At 41.0% G+C, this 14,415-nt stretch overlaps 1 protein-coding gene across 2 annotated transcripts in view; it reads left to right on the top strand.

Annotated features, from left to right (window-relative positions):
* Positions 1 to 14,415, top strand: part of LOC125383584 (ankyrin repeat domain-containing protein 1-like) — a 153,365-nt gene that overhangs the window by 124,171 nt on the left and 14,779 nt on the right. The window contains exon 1 of one of the 2 annotated variants that reach the window (XM_048402146.1): positions 13,373 to 14,064. The exons of the other annotated variant lie outside the window; for it this stretch is intronic. Within the exon in view, the coding sequence (XP_048258103.1) occupies positions 13,573 to 14,064 (492 nt within the window). The 5' untranslated portion in view covers positions 13,373 to 13,572. Of the gene's footprint in view, positions 1 to 13,372; positions 14,065 to 14,415 lie in introns of those variants that run through there. 2 annotated transcript variants of the gene reach the window in all.

Below are 14,415 nucleotides of genomic sequence, written 5' to 3'. Positions count from 1 at the left end.
GCTACTCCAGTGTTTTGCCATTGTTCTGTGTATATGACGACATCTACTCCAGTGTTTTGCCATTGTTCTGTGTATATGACGACATCTACTCCAGTGTTTTGCCATTGTTCTGTGTATATGACGACAGCTACTCCAGTGTTTTGCCATTGTTCTGTGTATATGATGACATCTACTCCAGTGTTTTGCCATTGTTCTGTGTATATGACGACAGCTACTCCAGTGTTTTGCCATTGTTCTGTGTATATGACGACATCTACTCCAGTGTTTTGCCATTGTTCTGTGTATATGACAACAGCTACTCCAGTGTTTTGCCATTGTTCTGTGTATATGACGACAGCTACTCCAGTGTTTTGCCATTGTTCTGTGTATATGACGACATCTACTCCAGTGTTTTGCCATTGTTCTGTGTATATGATGACATCTACTCCAGTGTTTTGCCATTGTTCTGTGTATATGACGACATCTACTCCAGTGTTTTGCCATTGTTCTGTGTATATGACGACAGCTACTCCAGTGTTTTGCCATTGTTCTGTGTATATGACGACAGCTACTCCACTGTTTTGCCATTGTTCTGTGTATATGACGACAGCTACTCCAGTGTTTTGCCATTGTTCTGTGTATATGACGACAGCTACTCCTGTGTTTTGCCATTGTTCTGTGTATATGACGATAGCTACTCCAGTGTTTTGCAATTGTTCTGTGTATATGACGACAGCTACTCCAGTGTTTTGCCATTGTTCTGTGTATATGACGACAGCTACTCCAGTGTTTTGCCATTGTTCTGTGTATATGACGACAGCTACTCCAGTGTTTTGCCATTGTTCTGTGTATATGACGACAGCTACTCCAGTGTTTTGCCATTGTTCTGTGTATATGACGACATCTACTCCATTGTTTTGCCATTGTTCTGTGTATATGACGACATCTACTCCAGTGTTTTGCCATTGTTCTGTGTATATGACGACAGCTACTCCAATGTTTTGTTATGTTCTGTGTATATGACGACAGCTACTCCAGTGTTTTGCCATTGTTCTGTGTATATGACGACAGCTACTCCAGTGTTTTGCCATTGTTCTGTGTATATGACGACAGCTACTCCAGTGTTTTGCCATTGTTCTGTGTATATGACGACAGCTACTCCAGTGTTTTGCCATTGTTCTGTGTATATGACGACAGCTACTCCAGTGTTTTGCCATTGTTCTGTGTATATGACGACATCTACTCCGGTGTTTTGCCATTGTTCTGTGTATATGACGACATCTACTCCAGTGTTTTGCCATTGTTCTGTGTATATGACGACAGCTACTCCAGTGTTTTGCCATTGTTCTGTGTATATGACGACAGCTACTTCAATGTTTTGCCATTGTTCTGTGTATATGACGACAGCTACTCCAGTGTTTTGCCATTGTTCTGTGTATATGACGACAGCTACTCCAGTGTTTTGTTATGTTCTGTGTATATGACGACAGCTACTCCAGTGTTTTGCCATTGTTCTGTGTATATGACGACATCTACTCCAGTGTTTTGCCATTGTTCTGTGTATATGACGACAGCTACTCCAGTGTTTTGCCATTGTTCTGTGTATATCACGACATCTACTCCAGTGTTTTGTTATGTTCTGTGTATATGACGACAGCTACTCCAGTGTTTTGCCATTGTTCTGTGTATATGACGACAGCTACTCAAGTGTTTGTCATTGTTCTGTGTATATGACGACAGCTACTCCAGTGTTTTGCCATTGTTCTGTGTATATGACGACAGCTACTCCAGTGTTTGCCATTGGTCTGTGTATATGACGACAGCTACTCCAGTGTTTTGCCATTGTTCTGTGTATATGACGACAGCTACTCAAGTGTTTGCCATTGTTCTGTGTATATGACGACAGCTACTCCAGTGTTTTGCCATTGTTCTGTGTATATGACGACAGCTACTCCAGTGTTTTGCCATTGTTCTGTGTATATGACGACAGCTACTCCAGTGTTTTGCCATTGTTCTGTGTATATGACGACATCTACTCCATTGTTTTGCCATTGTTCTGTGTATATGACGACATCTACTCCAGTGTTTTGCCATTGTTCTGTGTATATGACGACAGCTACTCCAATGTTTTGTTATGTTCTGTGTATATGACGACAGCTACTCCAGTGTTTTGCCATTGTTCTGTGTATATGACGACAGCTACTCCAGTGTTTTGCCATTGTTCTGTGTATATGACGACAGCTACTCCAGTGTTTTGCCATTGTTCTGTGTATATGACGACAGCTACTCCAGTGTTTTGCCATTGTTCTGTGTATATGACGACAGCTACTCCAGTGTTTTGCCATTGTTCTGTGTATATGACGACATCTACTCCGGTGTTTTGCCATTGTTCTGTGTATATGACGACATCTACTCCAGTGTTTTGCCATTGTTCTGTGTATATGACGACAGCTACTCCAGTGTTTTGCCATTGTTCTGTGTATATGACGACAGCTACTTCAATGTTTTGCCATTGTTCTGTGTATATGACGACAGCTACTCCAGTGTTTTGCCATTCTTCTGTGTATATGACGACAGCTACTCCAGTGTTTTGTTATGTTCTGTGTATATGACGACAGCTACTCCAGTGTTTTGCCATTGTTCTGTGTATATGACGACATCTACTCCAGTGTTTTGCCATTGTTCTGTGTATATGACGACAGCTACTCCAGTGTTTTGCCATTGTTCTGTGTATATGACGACAGCTACTCCAGTGTTTTGCCATTGTTCTGTGTATATGACGACAGCTACTCCAGTGTTTTGCCATTGTTCTGTGTATATGACGACAGCTACTCCAGTGTTTTGCCATTGTTCTGTGTATATGACGATAGCTACTCCAGTGTTTTGCAATTGTTCTGTGTATATGACGACAGCTACTCCAGTGTTTTGCCATTGTTCTGTGTATATGACGACAGCTACTCCAGTGTTTTGGCATTGTTCTGTGTATATGACGACAGCTACTCCAGTGTTTTGCCATTGTTCTGTGTATATGACGACAGCTACTCCAGTGTTTTGCCATTGTTCTGTGTATATGACGACATCTACTCCATTGTTTTGCCATTGTTCTGTGTATATGACGACATCTACTCCAGTGTTTTGCCATTGTTCTGTGTATATGACGACAGCTACTCCAATGTTTTGTTATGTTCTGTGTATATGACGACAGCTACTCCAGTGTTTTGCCATTGTTCTGTGTATATGACGACAGCTACTCCAGTGTTTTGCCATTGTTCTGTGTATATGACGACAGCTACTCCAGTGTTTTGCCATTGTTCTGTGTATATGACGACAGCTACTCCAGTGTTTTGCCATTGTTCTGTGTATATGACGACAGCTACTCCAGTGTTTTGCCATTGTTCTGTGTATATGACGACATCTACTCCGGTGTTTTGCCATTGCTCTGTGTATATGACGACATCTACTCCAGTGTTTTGCCATTGTTCTGTGTATATGACGACAGCTACTCCAGTGTTTTGCCATTGTTCTGTGTATATGACGACAGCTACTTCAATGTTTTGCCATTGTTCTGTGTATATGACGACAGCTACTCCAGTGTTTTGCCATTCTTCTGTGTATATGACGACAGCTACTCCAGTGTTTTGTTATGTTCTGTGTATATGACGACAGCTACTCCAGTGTTTTGCCATTGTTCTGTGTATATGACGACATCTACTCCAGTGTTTTGCCATTGTTCTGTGTATATGACGACAGCTACTCCAGTGTTTTGCCATTGTTCTGTGTATATCACGACATCTACTCCAGTGTTTTGTTATGTTCTGTGTATATGACGACAGCTACTCCAGTGTTTTGCCATTGTTCTGTGTATATGACGACAGCTACTCAAGTGTTTGTCATTGTTCTGTGTATATGACGACAGCTACTCCAGTGTTTTGCCATTGTTCTGTGTATATGACGACAGCTACTCCAGTGTTTGCCATTGGTCTGTGTATATGACGACAGCTACTCCAGTGTTTTGCCATTGTTCTGTGTATATGACGACAGCTACTCAAGTGTTTGCCATTGTTCTGTGTATATGACGACAGCTACTCCAGTTTTTTGCCATTGTTCTGTGTATATGACGACAGCTACTCAAGTGTTTGCCATTGTTCTGTGTATATGACGACAGCTACTCCAGTGTTTTGCCATTGTTCTGTGTATATGACGACATCTACTCCAGTGTTTTGCCATTGTTCTGTGTATATGACGACATCTACTCCAGTGTTTTGCCATTGTTCTGTGTATATGACGACATCTACTCCAGTGTTTTGCCATTGTTCTGTGTATATGACGACAGCTACTCCAGTGTTTTGCCATTGTTCTGTGTATATGACGACAGCTACTCCAGTGTTTTGCCATTGTTCTGTGTATATGACGACAGCTACTCCAGTGTTTTGCCATTGTTCTGTGTATATGACGACAGCTACTTCAATGTTTTGCCATTGTTCTGTGTATATGACGACAGCTACTCCAGTGTTTTGCCATTGTTCTGTGTATATGACGACAGCTACTCCAGTGTTTTGTTATGTTCTGTGTATATGACGACAGGTACTCCAGTGTTTTGCCATTGTTCTGTGTATATGACGACATCTACTCCAGTGTTTTGCCATTGTTCTGTGTATATGACGACATCTACTCCAGTGTTTTGCCATTGTTCTGTGTATATGACGACATCTACTCCAGTGTTTTGTTATGTTCTGTGTATATGACGACAGCTACTCCAGTGTTTTGCCATTGTTCTGTGTATATGACGACAGCTACTCCAGTGTTTTGCCATTGTTCTGTGTATATGACGACAGCTACTCCAGTGTTTTGCCATTGTTCTGTGTATATGACGACAGCTACTTCAATGTTTTGCCATTGTTCTGTGTATATGACGACAGCTACTCCAGTGTTTTGCCATTGTTCTGTGTATATGACGACATCTACTCCAGTGTTTTGTTATGTTCTGTGTATATGACGACAGCTACTCCAGTGTTTTGCCATTGTTCTGTGTATATGACGACATCTACTCCAGTGTTTTGCCATTGTTCTGTGTATATGACGACATCTACTCCAGTGTTTTGCCATTCTTCTGTGTATATGACGACATCTACTCCAGTGTTTTGTTATGTTCTGTGTATATGACGACAGCTACTCCAGTGTTTTCCCATTGTTCTGTGTATATGACGACAGCTACTCCAGTGTTTTGCCATTGTTCTGTGTATATGACGACGGCTACTCCAGTGTTTTGCCATTGTTCTGTGTATATGACGACATCTACTCCAGTGTTTTGCCATTGTTCTGTGTATATGACGAAAGCTACTCCAGTGTTTTGCCATTGTTCTGTGTATATGACGACATCTACTCCAGTGTTTTGCCATTGTTCTGTGTATATGACGACATCTACTCCAGTGTTTTGCCATTGTTCTGTGTATATGACGACATCTACTCCAGTGTTTTCCCATTGTTCTGTGTATATGACGACATCTATTCCAGTGTTTTGCCATTGTTCTGTGTATATGACGACAGCTACTCCAGTGTTTTGCCATTGTTCTGTGTATATGACGACAGCTACTCCAGTGTTTTGCCATTGTTCTGTGTATATGACGACATCTACTCCAGTGTTTTGCCATTCTTCTGTGTATATGACGACATCTACTCCAGTGTTTTGCCATTGTTCTGTGTATATGACGACAGCTACTCCAGTGTTTTGCCATTGTTCTGTGTATATGACGACATCTACTCCAGTGTTTTGCCATTGTTCTGTGTATATGACGACATCTACTCCAGTGTTTTGCCATTGTTCTGTGTATATGACGACAGCTACTCCAGTGTTTTGCCATTGTTCTGTGTATATGACGACATCTACTCCAGTGTTTTGCCATTGTTCTGTGTATATGACGACAGCTACTCCAGTGTTTTGCCATTGTTCTGTGTATATGACGACAGCTACTCCAGTGTTTTGCCATTGTTCTGTGTATATGACGACATCTACTCCAGTGTTTTGCCATTGTTCTGTGTATATGACGACATCTACTCCAGTGTTTTGCCATTGTTCTGTGTATATGACGACATCTACTCCAGTGTTTTGCCATTGTTCTGTGTATATGACGACAGCTACTCCAGTGTTTTGCCATTGTTCTGTGTATATGACGACAGCTACTCCAGTGTTTTGCCATTGTTCTGTGTATATGACGACAGCTACTCCAGTGTTTTGCCATTGTTCTGTGTATATGACGACAGCTACTCCAGTGTTTTGCCATTGTTCTGTGTATATGACGACATCTACTCCGGTGTTTTGCCATTGTTCTGTGTATATGACGACATCTACTCCAGTGTTTTGCCATTGTTCTGTGTATATGACGACAGCTACTCCAGTGTTTTGCCATTGTTCTGTGTATATGACGACAGCTACTTCAATGTTTTGCCATTGTTCTGTGTATATGACGACAGCTACTCCAGTGTTTTGCCATTGTTCTGTGTATATGACGACAGCTACTCCAGTGTTTTGTTATGTTCTGTGTATATGACGACAGCTACTCCAGTGTTTTGCCATTTTTCTGTGTATATGACGACATCTACTCCAGTGTTTTGCCATTGTTCTGTGTATATGACGACATCTACTCCAGTGTTTTGCCATTGTTCTGTGTATATCACGACATCTACTCCAGTGTTTTGTTATGTTCTGTGTATATGACGACAGCTACTCCAGTGTTTTGCCATTGTTCTGTGTATATGACGACAGCTACTCAAGTGTTTGTCATTGTTCTGTGTATATGACGACAGCTACTCCAGTGTTTTGCCATTGTTCTGTGTATATGACGACAGCTACTCCAGTGTTTGCCATTGGTCTGTGTATATGACGACAGCTACTCCAGTGTTTTGCCATTGTTCTGTGTATATGACGACAGCTACTCAAGTGTTTGCCATTGTTCTGTGTATATGACGACAGCTACTCCAGTTTTTTGCCATTGTTCTGTGTATATGACGACAGCTACTCAAGTGTTTGCCATTGTTCTGTGTATATGACGACAGCTACTCCAGTGTTTTGCCATTGTTCTGTGTATATGACGACATCTACTCCAGTGTTTTGCCATTGTTCTGTGTATATGACGACATCTACTCCAGTGTTTTGACATTGTTCTGTGTATATGACGATAGCTACTCCAGTGTTTTGCCATTGTTCTGTGTATATGACGACATCTACTCCAGTGTTTTGCCATTGTTCTGTGTATATGACGACAGCTACTTCAATGTTTTGCAATTGTTCTGTGTATATGACGACAGCTACTTCAATGTTTTGCCATTGTTCTGTGTATATGACGACAGCTACTCCAGTGTTTTGCCATTGTTCTGTGTATATGACGACAGCTACTCCAGTGTTTTGCCATTGTTCTGTGTATATGACGACAGCTACTCCAGTGTTTTGCCATTGTTCTGTGTATATGACGACAGCTACTCCAGTGTTTTGCCATTGTTATGTGTATATGACGACATCTACTCCAGTGTTTTGCCATTGTTCTGTGTATATGACGACATCTACTCCAGTGTTTTGCCATTGTTCTGTGTATATCACGACAGCTACTCCAGTGTTTTGCCATTGTTCTGTGTATATGACGACATCTACTCCAGTGTTTTGCCATTGTTCTGTGTATATGACGACAGCTACTTCAATGTTTTGAAATTGTTCTGTGTATATGACGACAACTACTTCAATGTTTTGCCATTGTTCTGTGTATATGACGACAGCTACTCAAGTGTTTGCCATTGTTCTGTGTATATGACGACAGCTACTGCAGTGTTTTGCCATTGTTCTGTGTATATGACGACAGCTACTCCAGTGTTTTGCCATTGTTCTGTGTATATGACGACAGCTACTCCAGTGTTTTGCCATTGTTCTGTGTATATGACGACATCTACTCCGGTGTTTTGCCATTGTTCTGTGTATATGACGACATCTACTCCAGTGTTTTGCCATTGTTCTGTGTATATGACGACAGCTACTCCAGTGTTTTGCCATTGTTCTGTGTATATGACGACAGCTACTTCAATGTTTTGCCATTGTTCTGTGTATATGACGACAGCTACTCCAGTGTTTTGCCATTGTTCTGTGTATATGACGACAGCTACTCCAGTGTTTTGTTATGTTCTGTGTATATGACGACAGCTACTCCAGTGTTTTGCCATTGTTCTGTGTATATGACGACATCTACTCCAGTGTTTTGCCATTGTTCTGTGTATATGACGACATCTACTCCAGTGTTTTGCCATTGTTCTGTGTATATCACGACATCTACTCCAGTGTTTTGTTATGTTCTGTGTATATGACGACAGCTACTCCAGTGTTTTGCCATTGTTCTGTGTATATGACGACAGCTACTCCAGTGTTTGCCATTGGTCTGTGTATATGACGACAGCTACTCCAGTGTTTTGCCATTGTTCTGTGTATATGACGACAGCTACTCAAGTGTTTGCCATTGTTCTGTGTATATGACGACAGCTACTCCAGTTTTTTGCCATTGTTCTGTGTATATGACGACAGCTACTCCAGTGTTTGCCATTGGTCTGTGTATATGACGACAGCTACTCCAGTGTTTTGCCATTGTTCTGTGTATATGACGACAGCTACTCAAGTGTTTGCCATTGTTCTGTGTATATGACGACAGCTACTCCAGTTTTTTGCCATTGTTCTGTGTATATGACGACAGCTACTCAAGTGTTTGCCATTGTTCTGTGTATATGACGACAGCTACTCCAGTGTTTTGCCATTGTTCTGTGTATATGACGACATCTACTCCAGTGTTTTGCCATTGTTCTGTGTATATGACGACATCTACTCCAGTGTTTTGACATTGTTCTGTGTATATGACGATAACTACTCCAGTGTTTTGCCATTGTTCTGTGTATATGACGACATCTACTCCAGTGTTTTGCCATTGTTCTGTGTATATGACGACAGCTACTTCAATGTTTTGCAATTGTTCTGTGTATATGACGACAGCTACTTCAATGTTTTGCCATTGTTCTGTGTATATGACGACAGCTACTCCAGTGTTTTGCTTATGTGTATATGACGACAGCTACTCCAGTGTTTTGCCATTGTTCTGTGTATATGACGACAGCTACTCCAGTGTTTGCCATTGTTCTGTGTATATGACGACAGCTACTCCAGTGTTTTGCCATTGTTATGTGTATATGACGACATCTACTCCAGTGTTTTGCCATTGTTCTGTGTATATGACGACATCTACTCCAGTGTTTTGCCATTGTTCTGTGTATATCACGACAGCTACTCCAGTGTTTTGCCATTGTTCTGTGTATATGACGACATCTACTCCAGTGTTTTGCCATTGTTCTGTGTATATGACGACAGCTACTTCAATGTTTTGAAATTGTTCTGTGTATATGACGACAACTACTTCAATGTTTTGCCATTGTTCTGTGTATATGACGACAGCTACTCAAGTGTTTGCCATTGTTCTGTGTATATGACGACAGCTACTGCAGTGTTTTGCCATTGTTCTGTGTATATGACGACAGCTACTCCAGTGTTTTGCCATTGTTCTGTGTATATGACGACAGCTACTCCAGTGTTTTGCCATTGTTATGTGTATATGACGACAGCTACTCCAGTGTTTTGCCATTGTTCTGTGTATATGACGACAGCTACTCCAGTGCTTTGCCATTGTTCTGTGTATATGACGACATCTACTCCAGTGTTTTGCCATTGTTCTGTGTATATGACGACAGCTACTTCAATGTTTTGCAATTGTTCTGTGTATATGACGACAGCTACTCAAGTGTTTGCCATTGTTCTGTGTATATGACGACAGCTACTCGAGTGTTTTGCCATTGTTCTGTGTATATGACGACAGCTACTCGAGTGTTTTGCCATTGTTCTGTGTATATGACGACAGCTACTCCAGTGTTTTGCCATTGTTCTGTGTATATGACGACAGCTACTCCAGTGTTTTGCCATTGTTCTGTGTATATGACGACAGCTACTCCAGTGTTTTGCCATTGTTCTGTGTATATGACGACAGCTACTCCAGTGTTTTGCCATTGTTCTGTGTATATGACGACAGCTACTCCAGTGTTTTGCCATTGTTCTGTGTATATGACGACAGCTACTCCAGTGTTTTGCCATTGTTCTGTGTATATGACGACAGCTACTCCAGAGTTTTGCCATTGTTCTGTGTATATGACGACAGCTACTCCAGTGTTTTGCCATTGTTATGTGTATATGACGACAGCTACTCCAGTGTTTTGCCATTGTTCTGTGTATATGACGACAGCTACTCCAGTGTTTTGCCATTGTTCTGTGTATATGACGACAGCTACTCCAGTGTTTGCCATTGTTCTGTGTATATGACGACAGCTACTTCAATGGTTTCCCATTGTTCTCGCTCTCATTTTCTTTGACATTGGAGGAGCACAACATCCCCATCACTTGTCTAATGTTTCATACGACAGAAGTCATCAGTTTAACCAGTAATGACGTTACAGGGCTTTTGAAAGGAATGCGTGATTGTTGTTGTTACTGATTAACACATGTGTCTTGAACTACAGTAGTTGAAGTGAGTGAGTGAGTTTTGCGATGCTTTTAACAGTATTCCAGCAATATCACGGCAGGGGACACCAGAAATGGGCTTCACGCATTGTACCCATGTCGGGAATCGAATCCGGGTCTTTGGCGTGACGAGTGAACACTTTAACCACTAGGTTACCTGGCTGCCCTTAGTTGGAGGTCTAATCAGGAATGAGTGAGTGTTGTTGTTGATGTCACATGTGTCTCATACTAGAGAAGTTAAGGGGTTTAGCCAGGAGTGAGTGAGTTTTGTGGTTGATATCACATGTGTCTCATGCTAGAGTAGGTTGGGACTAAGCCAGGAGTAAGTGAGTGAGTGTTGTTGTTGATATCAAATGTGTCTCGAACTGCAGTAGTTGGGGGTTTAGCCAGGAGTGAGTGTTGTTGTTGAAGGCACATGTGTCTTATGCTAGAGTAGTTAGAGGCTTAGCTAGGAGTAAGTGAGTGAGTGTTGTTGTTGATGTCAAATATGTCTCGAACTGCAGTAGTTGGGGGTAGTTCAATAGCAGATGTTCTGGTTTATTTACAATAAACCTAATCTGAATGTTGAGCAAGTCAAAGGAAAAGTGCAAACATCCTATACCGAGTTTCATACAGGTCACTCTGACATCGGCTAAACACAATGTGAAGTCATCTGGCCGAAATCAATACCTTCTTGAAACATCTGATGCTCATTAATGTTTCCACAAATAACTAATATACAATTAACTAAATCTTAAAACGGGTCAAGCTGACATGCACGTCGATTATACATGTATGACTCCTCTAACAGCTGTGTTAGTGTGGCGCTACAATCCCATGCTCCTTACAGCGCAGATATAGTTTCTTATTCTCTATACCTCCAACATGGGACAACTAAATGTTACAGCAGCAGAGTATTGATGAGTAGAGTAAGAGATGACCTTTTTATTATAGCATTCTGTACATAGAGGATTAATAACACAACCAGCCTCAACATACAAACTTTGTCTCAGAGAAGCTCTAAAGGCTCAAAAGCAAAGCCCCAGTCTCTGATGATGAATAGAATCTAGTTTTTTTAAACTCACGTTTACAACCTCCACCATATACGATGGAGATGTAATCCTGTTTAGAGCGCTCTGCAGTTGGAGGAGGGTTTTCTGATCCCCTCCCCGCTTTGAACCGGAAACGACTTTCAATAGTGCAAGTGGCTTCAGGCCTTTATTTTTTAAGTAATTAATGTGTGGAAGAAAGGTTTAATTTTTTATTCACCCTTTTCTTTCTTTTTTTTTTTTTTTGATATCTTTGACGTCATGAGGAAAGAAACTTACCTGATGTCCATATGTCATCAAAAATAACGAAAAGGGTTTCTAAACATGGGTCTGGTAAATGCTTCAGGAGTTGATAATTAGTTGAAACTATCAGGGTCTTTATAGTATGTTTCTTGTAAACATATTGCACTTGGTTTGATATCTTGAAGTTAGAGTTGTAAGTCATTATATTTATTCCTAAGCCCTCTACAGTTCCATTGTATTAGATTTGATGCTTGAGCCATGGTGGCTCAAATGGTAATCTCTCATGTGAACATGAGCACCAAAGCGGTTGTGGAGAAATAATCTCCGAGGACGAGGGTGTAATGGGCGTTTGATGGACATTTAATTTTTCTTTCACCTTTTTCTTTCTTTTTTTGATGGCTTTTGTTCTGCATTTGCTGGTGCGACATGAATTGTCTCAGTATCAGCCTGAGAGGGAGAATATGTTGATTCAGATTGATTGCCAGCTTTTTCTGACTGAGTGACAGACGAAGCTACGACAGGTTGATCAGACTTGACCCATGTCAACTCAGTCTGACACAGAACAGATGGAGAGGTTTTAGCAGATTTGGCTTCAGCAGAAGAAGAATTTAGAGTAAAAATAAGCTGCCTGGCGACGGCAAAGCTGATGTTTCGTTCTTGTTTAGTTTAAGAATTATGAATTCTGTTTGATAAACAGGGCAGAATTTGGAAGTGGCCATGTGTTGCCCATCACAGTTTGAATCTTGAGGACAATCTGCACTTTCATTGTCATCACCATAACGATGACAAACCATGGGGTGTGTGCAGGTTTTCGAACCTTGTCCACTTTTTTACATTTAAAACATCTGAGTGTATTGGGGACATACACCTCCACACCGACGTTGACATAACCAGCATTTATTTAACTGGGAACAGGTCAACGGACAAAAGTGAATAAATATATGTCCGTTGGAACAGTAGTTAATTTATCATCCTTTCTGGTAAAATGACTAAACTTGATTTTTGTCCCGGCAATAGTCCTCAAACATTCCACCAGAAGAGCTCCACTGCGCAGACGTGTCACATTTTAACCTCCCCACAATGGCCATGAGCAGATCTGGATATACTGAAAGGGTTCAAATTTGATTGGTTCATGATATGTAGCTTCGATCACAAGGAATCAACATGAGTATTAGCCTTATCAGACGAACTTTTTTCCCAATGTCTTCGTCTAGAAACAGAATGATTGTTAGCCATGGTGAGAGAGGGAGGGGGTTTTGGAGGGGTGGGGGATTGTAGGGGGAAGGTATATGTGAGACTTCATGTGTCATAGAGACCTGGGTGTCTGCTAAGGGTGGATCAAAAGTATATGTTATACAATGGACATATAGACCCTGGTTTTGGGGATGGGTAATAAGTAAGTTCTGCAGCGTGAGACAAACAGAAGTAATTTACGCACATTATTAATGTTAAGGGTTTGGATTGAGATTAGTTAATGTAAACAAGAAATCTTATATTTTTCAAGTTACTTCAACACGAGACTCTTGTGGCAACATACTTTGTATGAAACACGATACTCTGCTGAAGTTGCCCGCCTTATTTGCTGCTGTGGTACCACATGTATGCAAAGGAATTTTCTGTCAGAGCAATCCCGAGTTGGCTTTTTGTCAAACACGTGAGTCAGGCTAAGTTCGATGTTTATCCAGCACCAAGACAGTCTTCACATAACTGCGGTGAGGTGTACACCATCCCAACATGATGGAACTGACAAGTGTTGTATTTATCATTCTTGTGTCGTTGTGTGGTGTCAGAGACGTACATGCTGATACCAATTTGGCAGCCTTCTCTAGAAAATTAAACCTGCTGGACAGAACGATCCAGGCGTGGAAAGGCACAGTTGTTGATTTGGGGATTGAAATGAGTAACAACTTTGACTTGCTGGAGTTATCACTGGAAGAAGAACTGACTAACAAGTTCATCCCTGCCTTGATAAAGCCTCTCGTGAAGCAAGCGATTACTGGCATCCTGAAAGAAGAATACGTTTGCAATATTATCAGCGGACGTGTGCTTGATGTTGTTAACAGCCTGAAAACCAGAGTACATACAACAAAGACACAACTTCGCTCAGTTAAACGAAAGTTCAGACTAGTTAAACGCGAAAGAGACTCTTACAAAGAGAGTCTTGGCAAATTACGAGGCGAGCTGACCAAAGAAATCCATAGGGACATTCAGGGAATACAGCAAAGGGTAAGTGCAGACACTCACACACTTCACACATTCACCTATATCAGACCGTAAAGCCTGGTATTTTTTATCAGAACCAGTCTATTTAATAAGCAAGGTGCTCTATGCATTTTCATGAGCCTGTGTGTATTTGTTATCTATCACCTGTTGTTGTCAATGTTAATCTGCTGCTTATCACACCATGGAATGCATATATATATATATATATCTCATCGCTTGGTTGTTGTCACTCCAGCTTGATAACGGTGTTAGAATCTACATTGAAACGTCGCTATATACAATAATCCAGAAGTTGTTATCCATAAATGTGTACGTTTACCATCTCGAATGATAAATAATTCCATATAAGGTAGT

Source organism: Haliotis rufescens, unplaced genomic scaffold (genome assembly GCF_023055435.1).
Source record: "Haliotis rufescens isolate VD_foot unplaced genomic scaffold, xgHalRufe1.0.p SCAF_24, whole genome shotgun sequence".
NCBI classification, from domain to species: domain Eukaryota; kingdom Metazoa; phylum Mollusca; class Gastropoda; order Lepetellida; family Haliotidae; genus Haliotis; species Haliotis rufescens.
The sequence above is the reverse complement of the archived record's forward strand: the minus strand, read 5'-3'. Positions and strand labels throughout refer to the sequence as shown.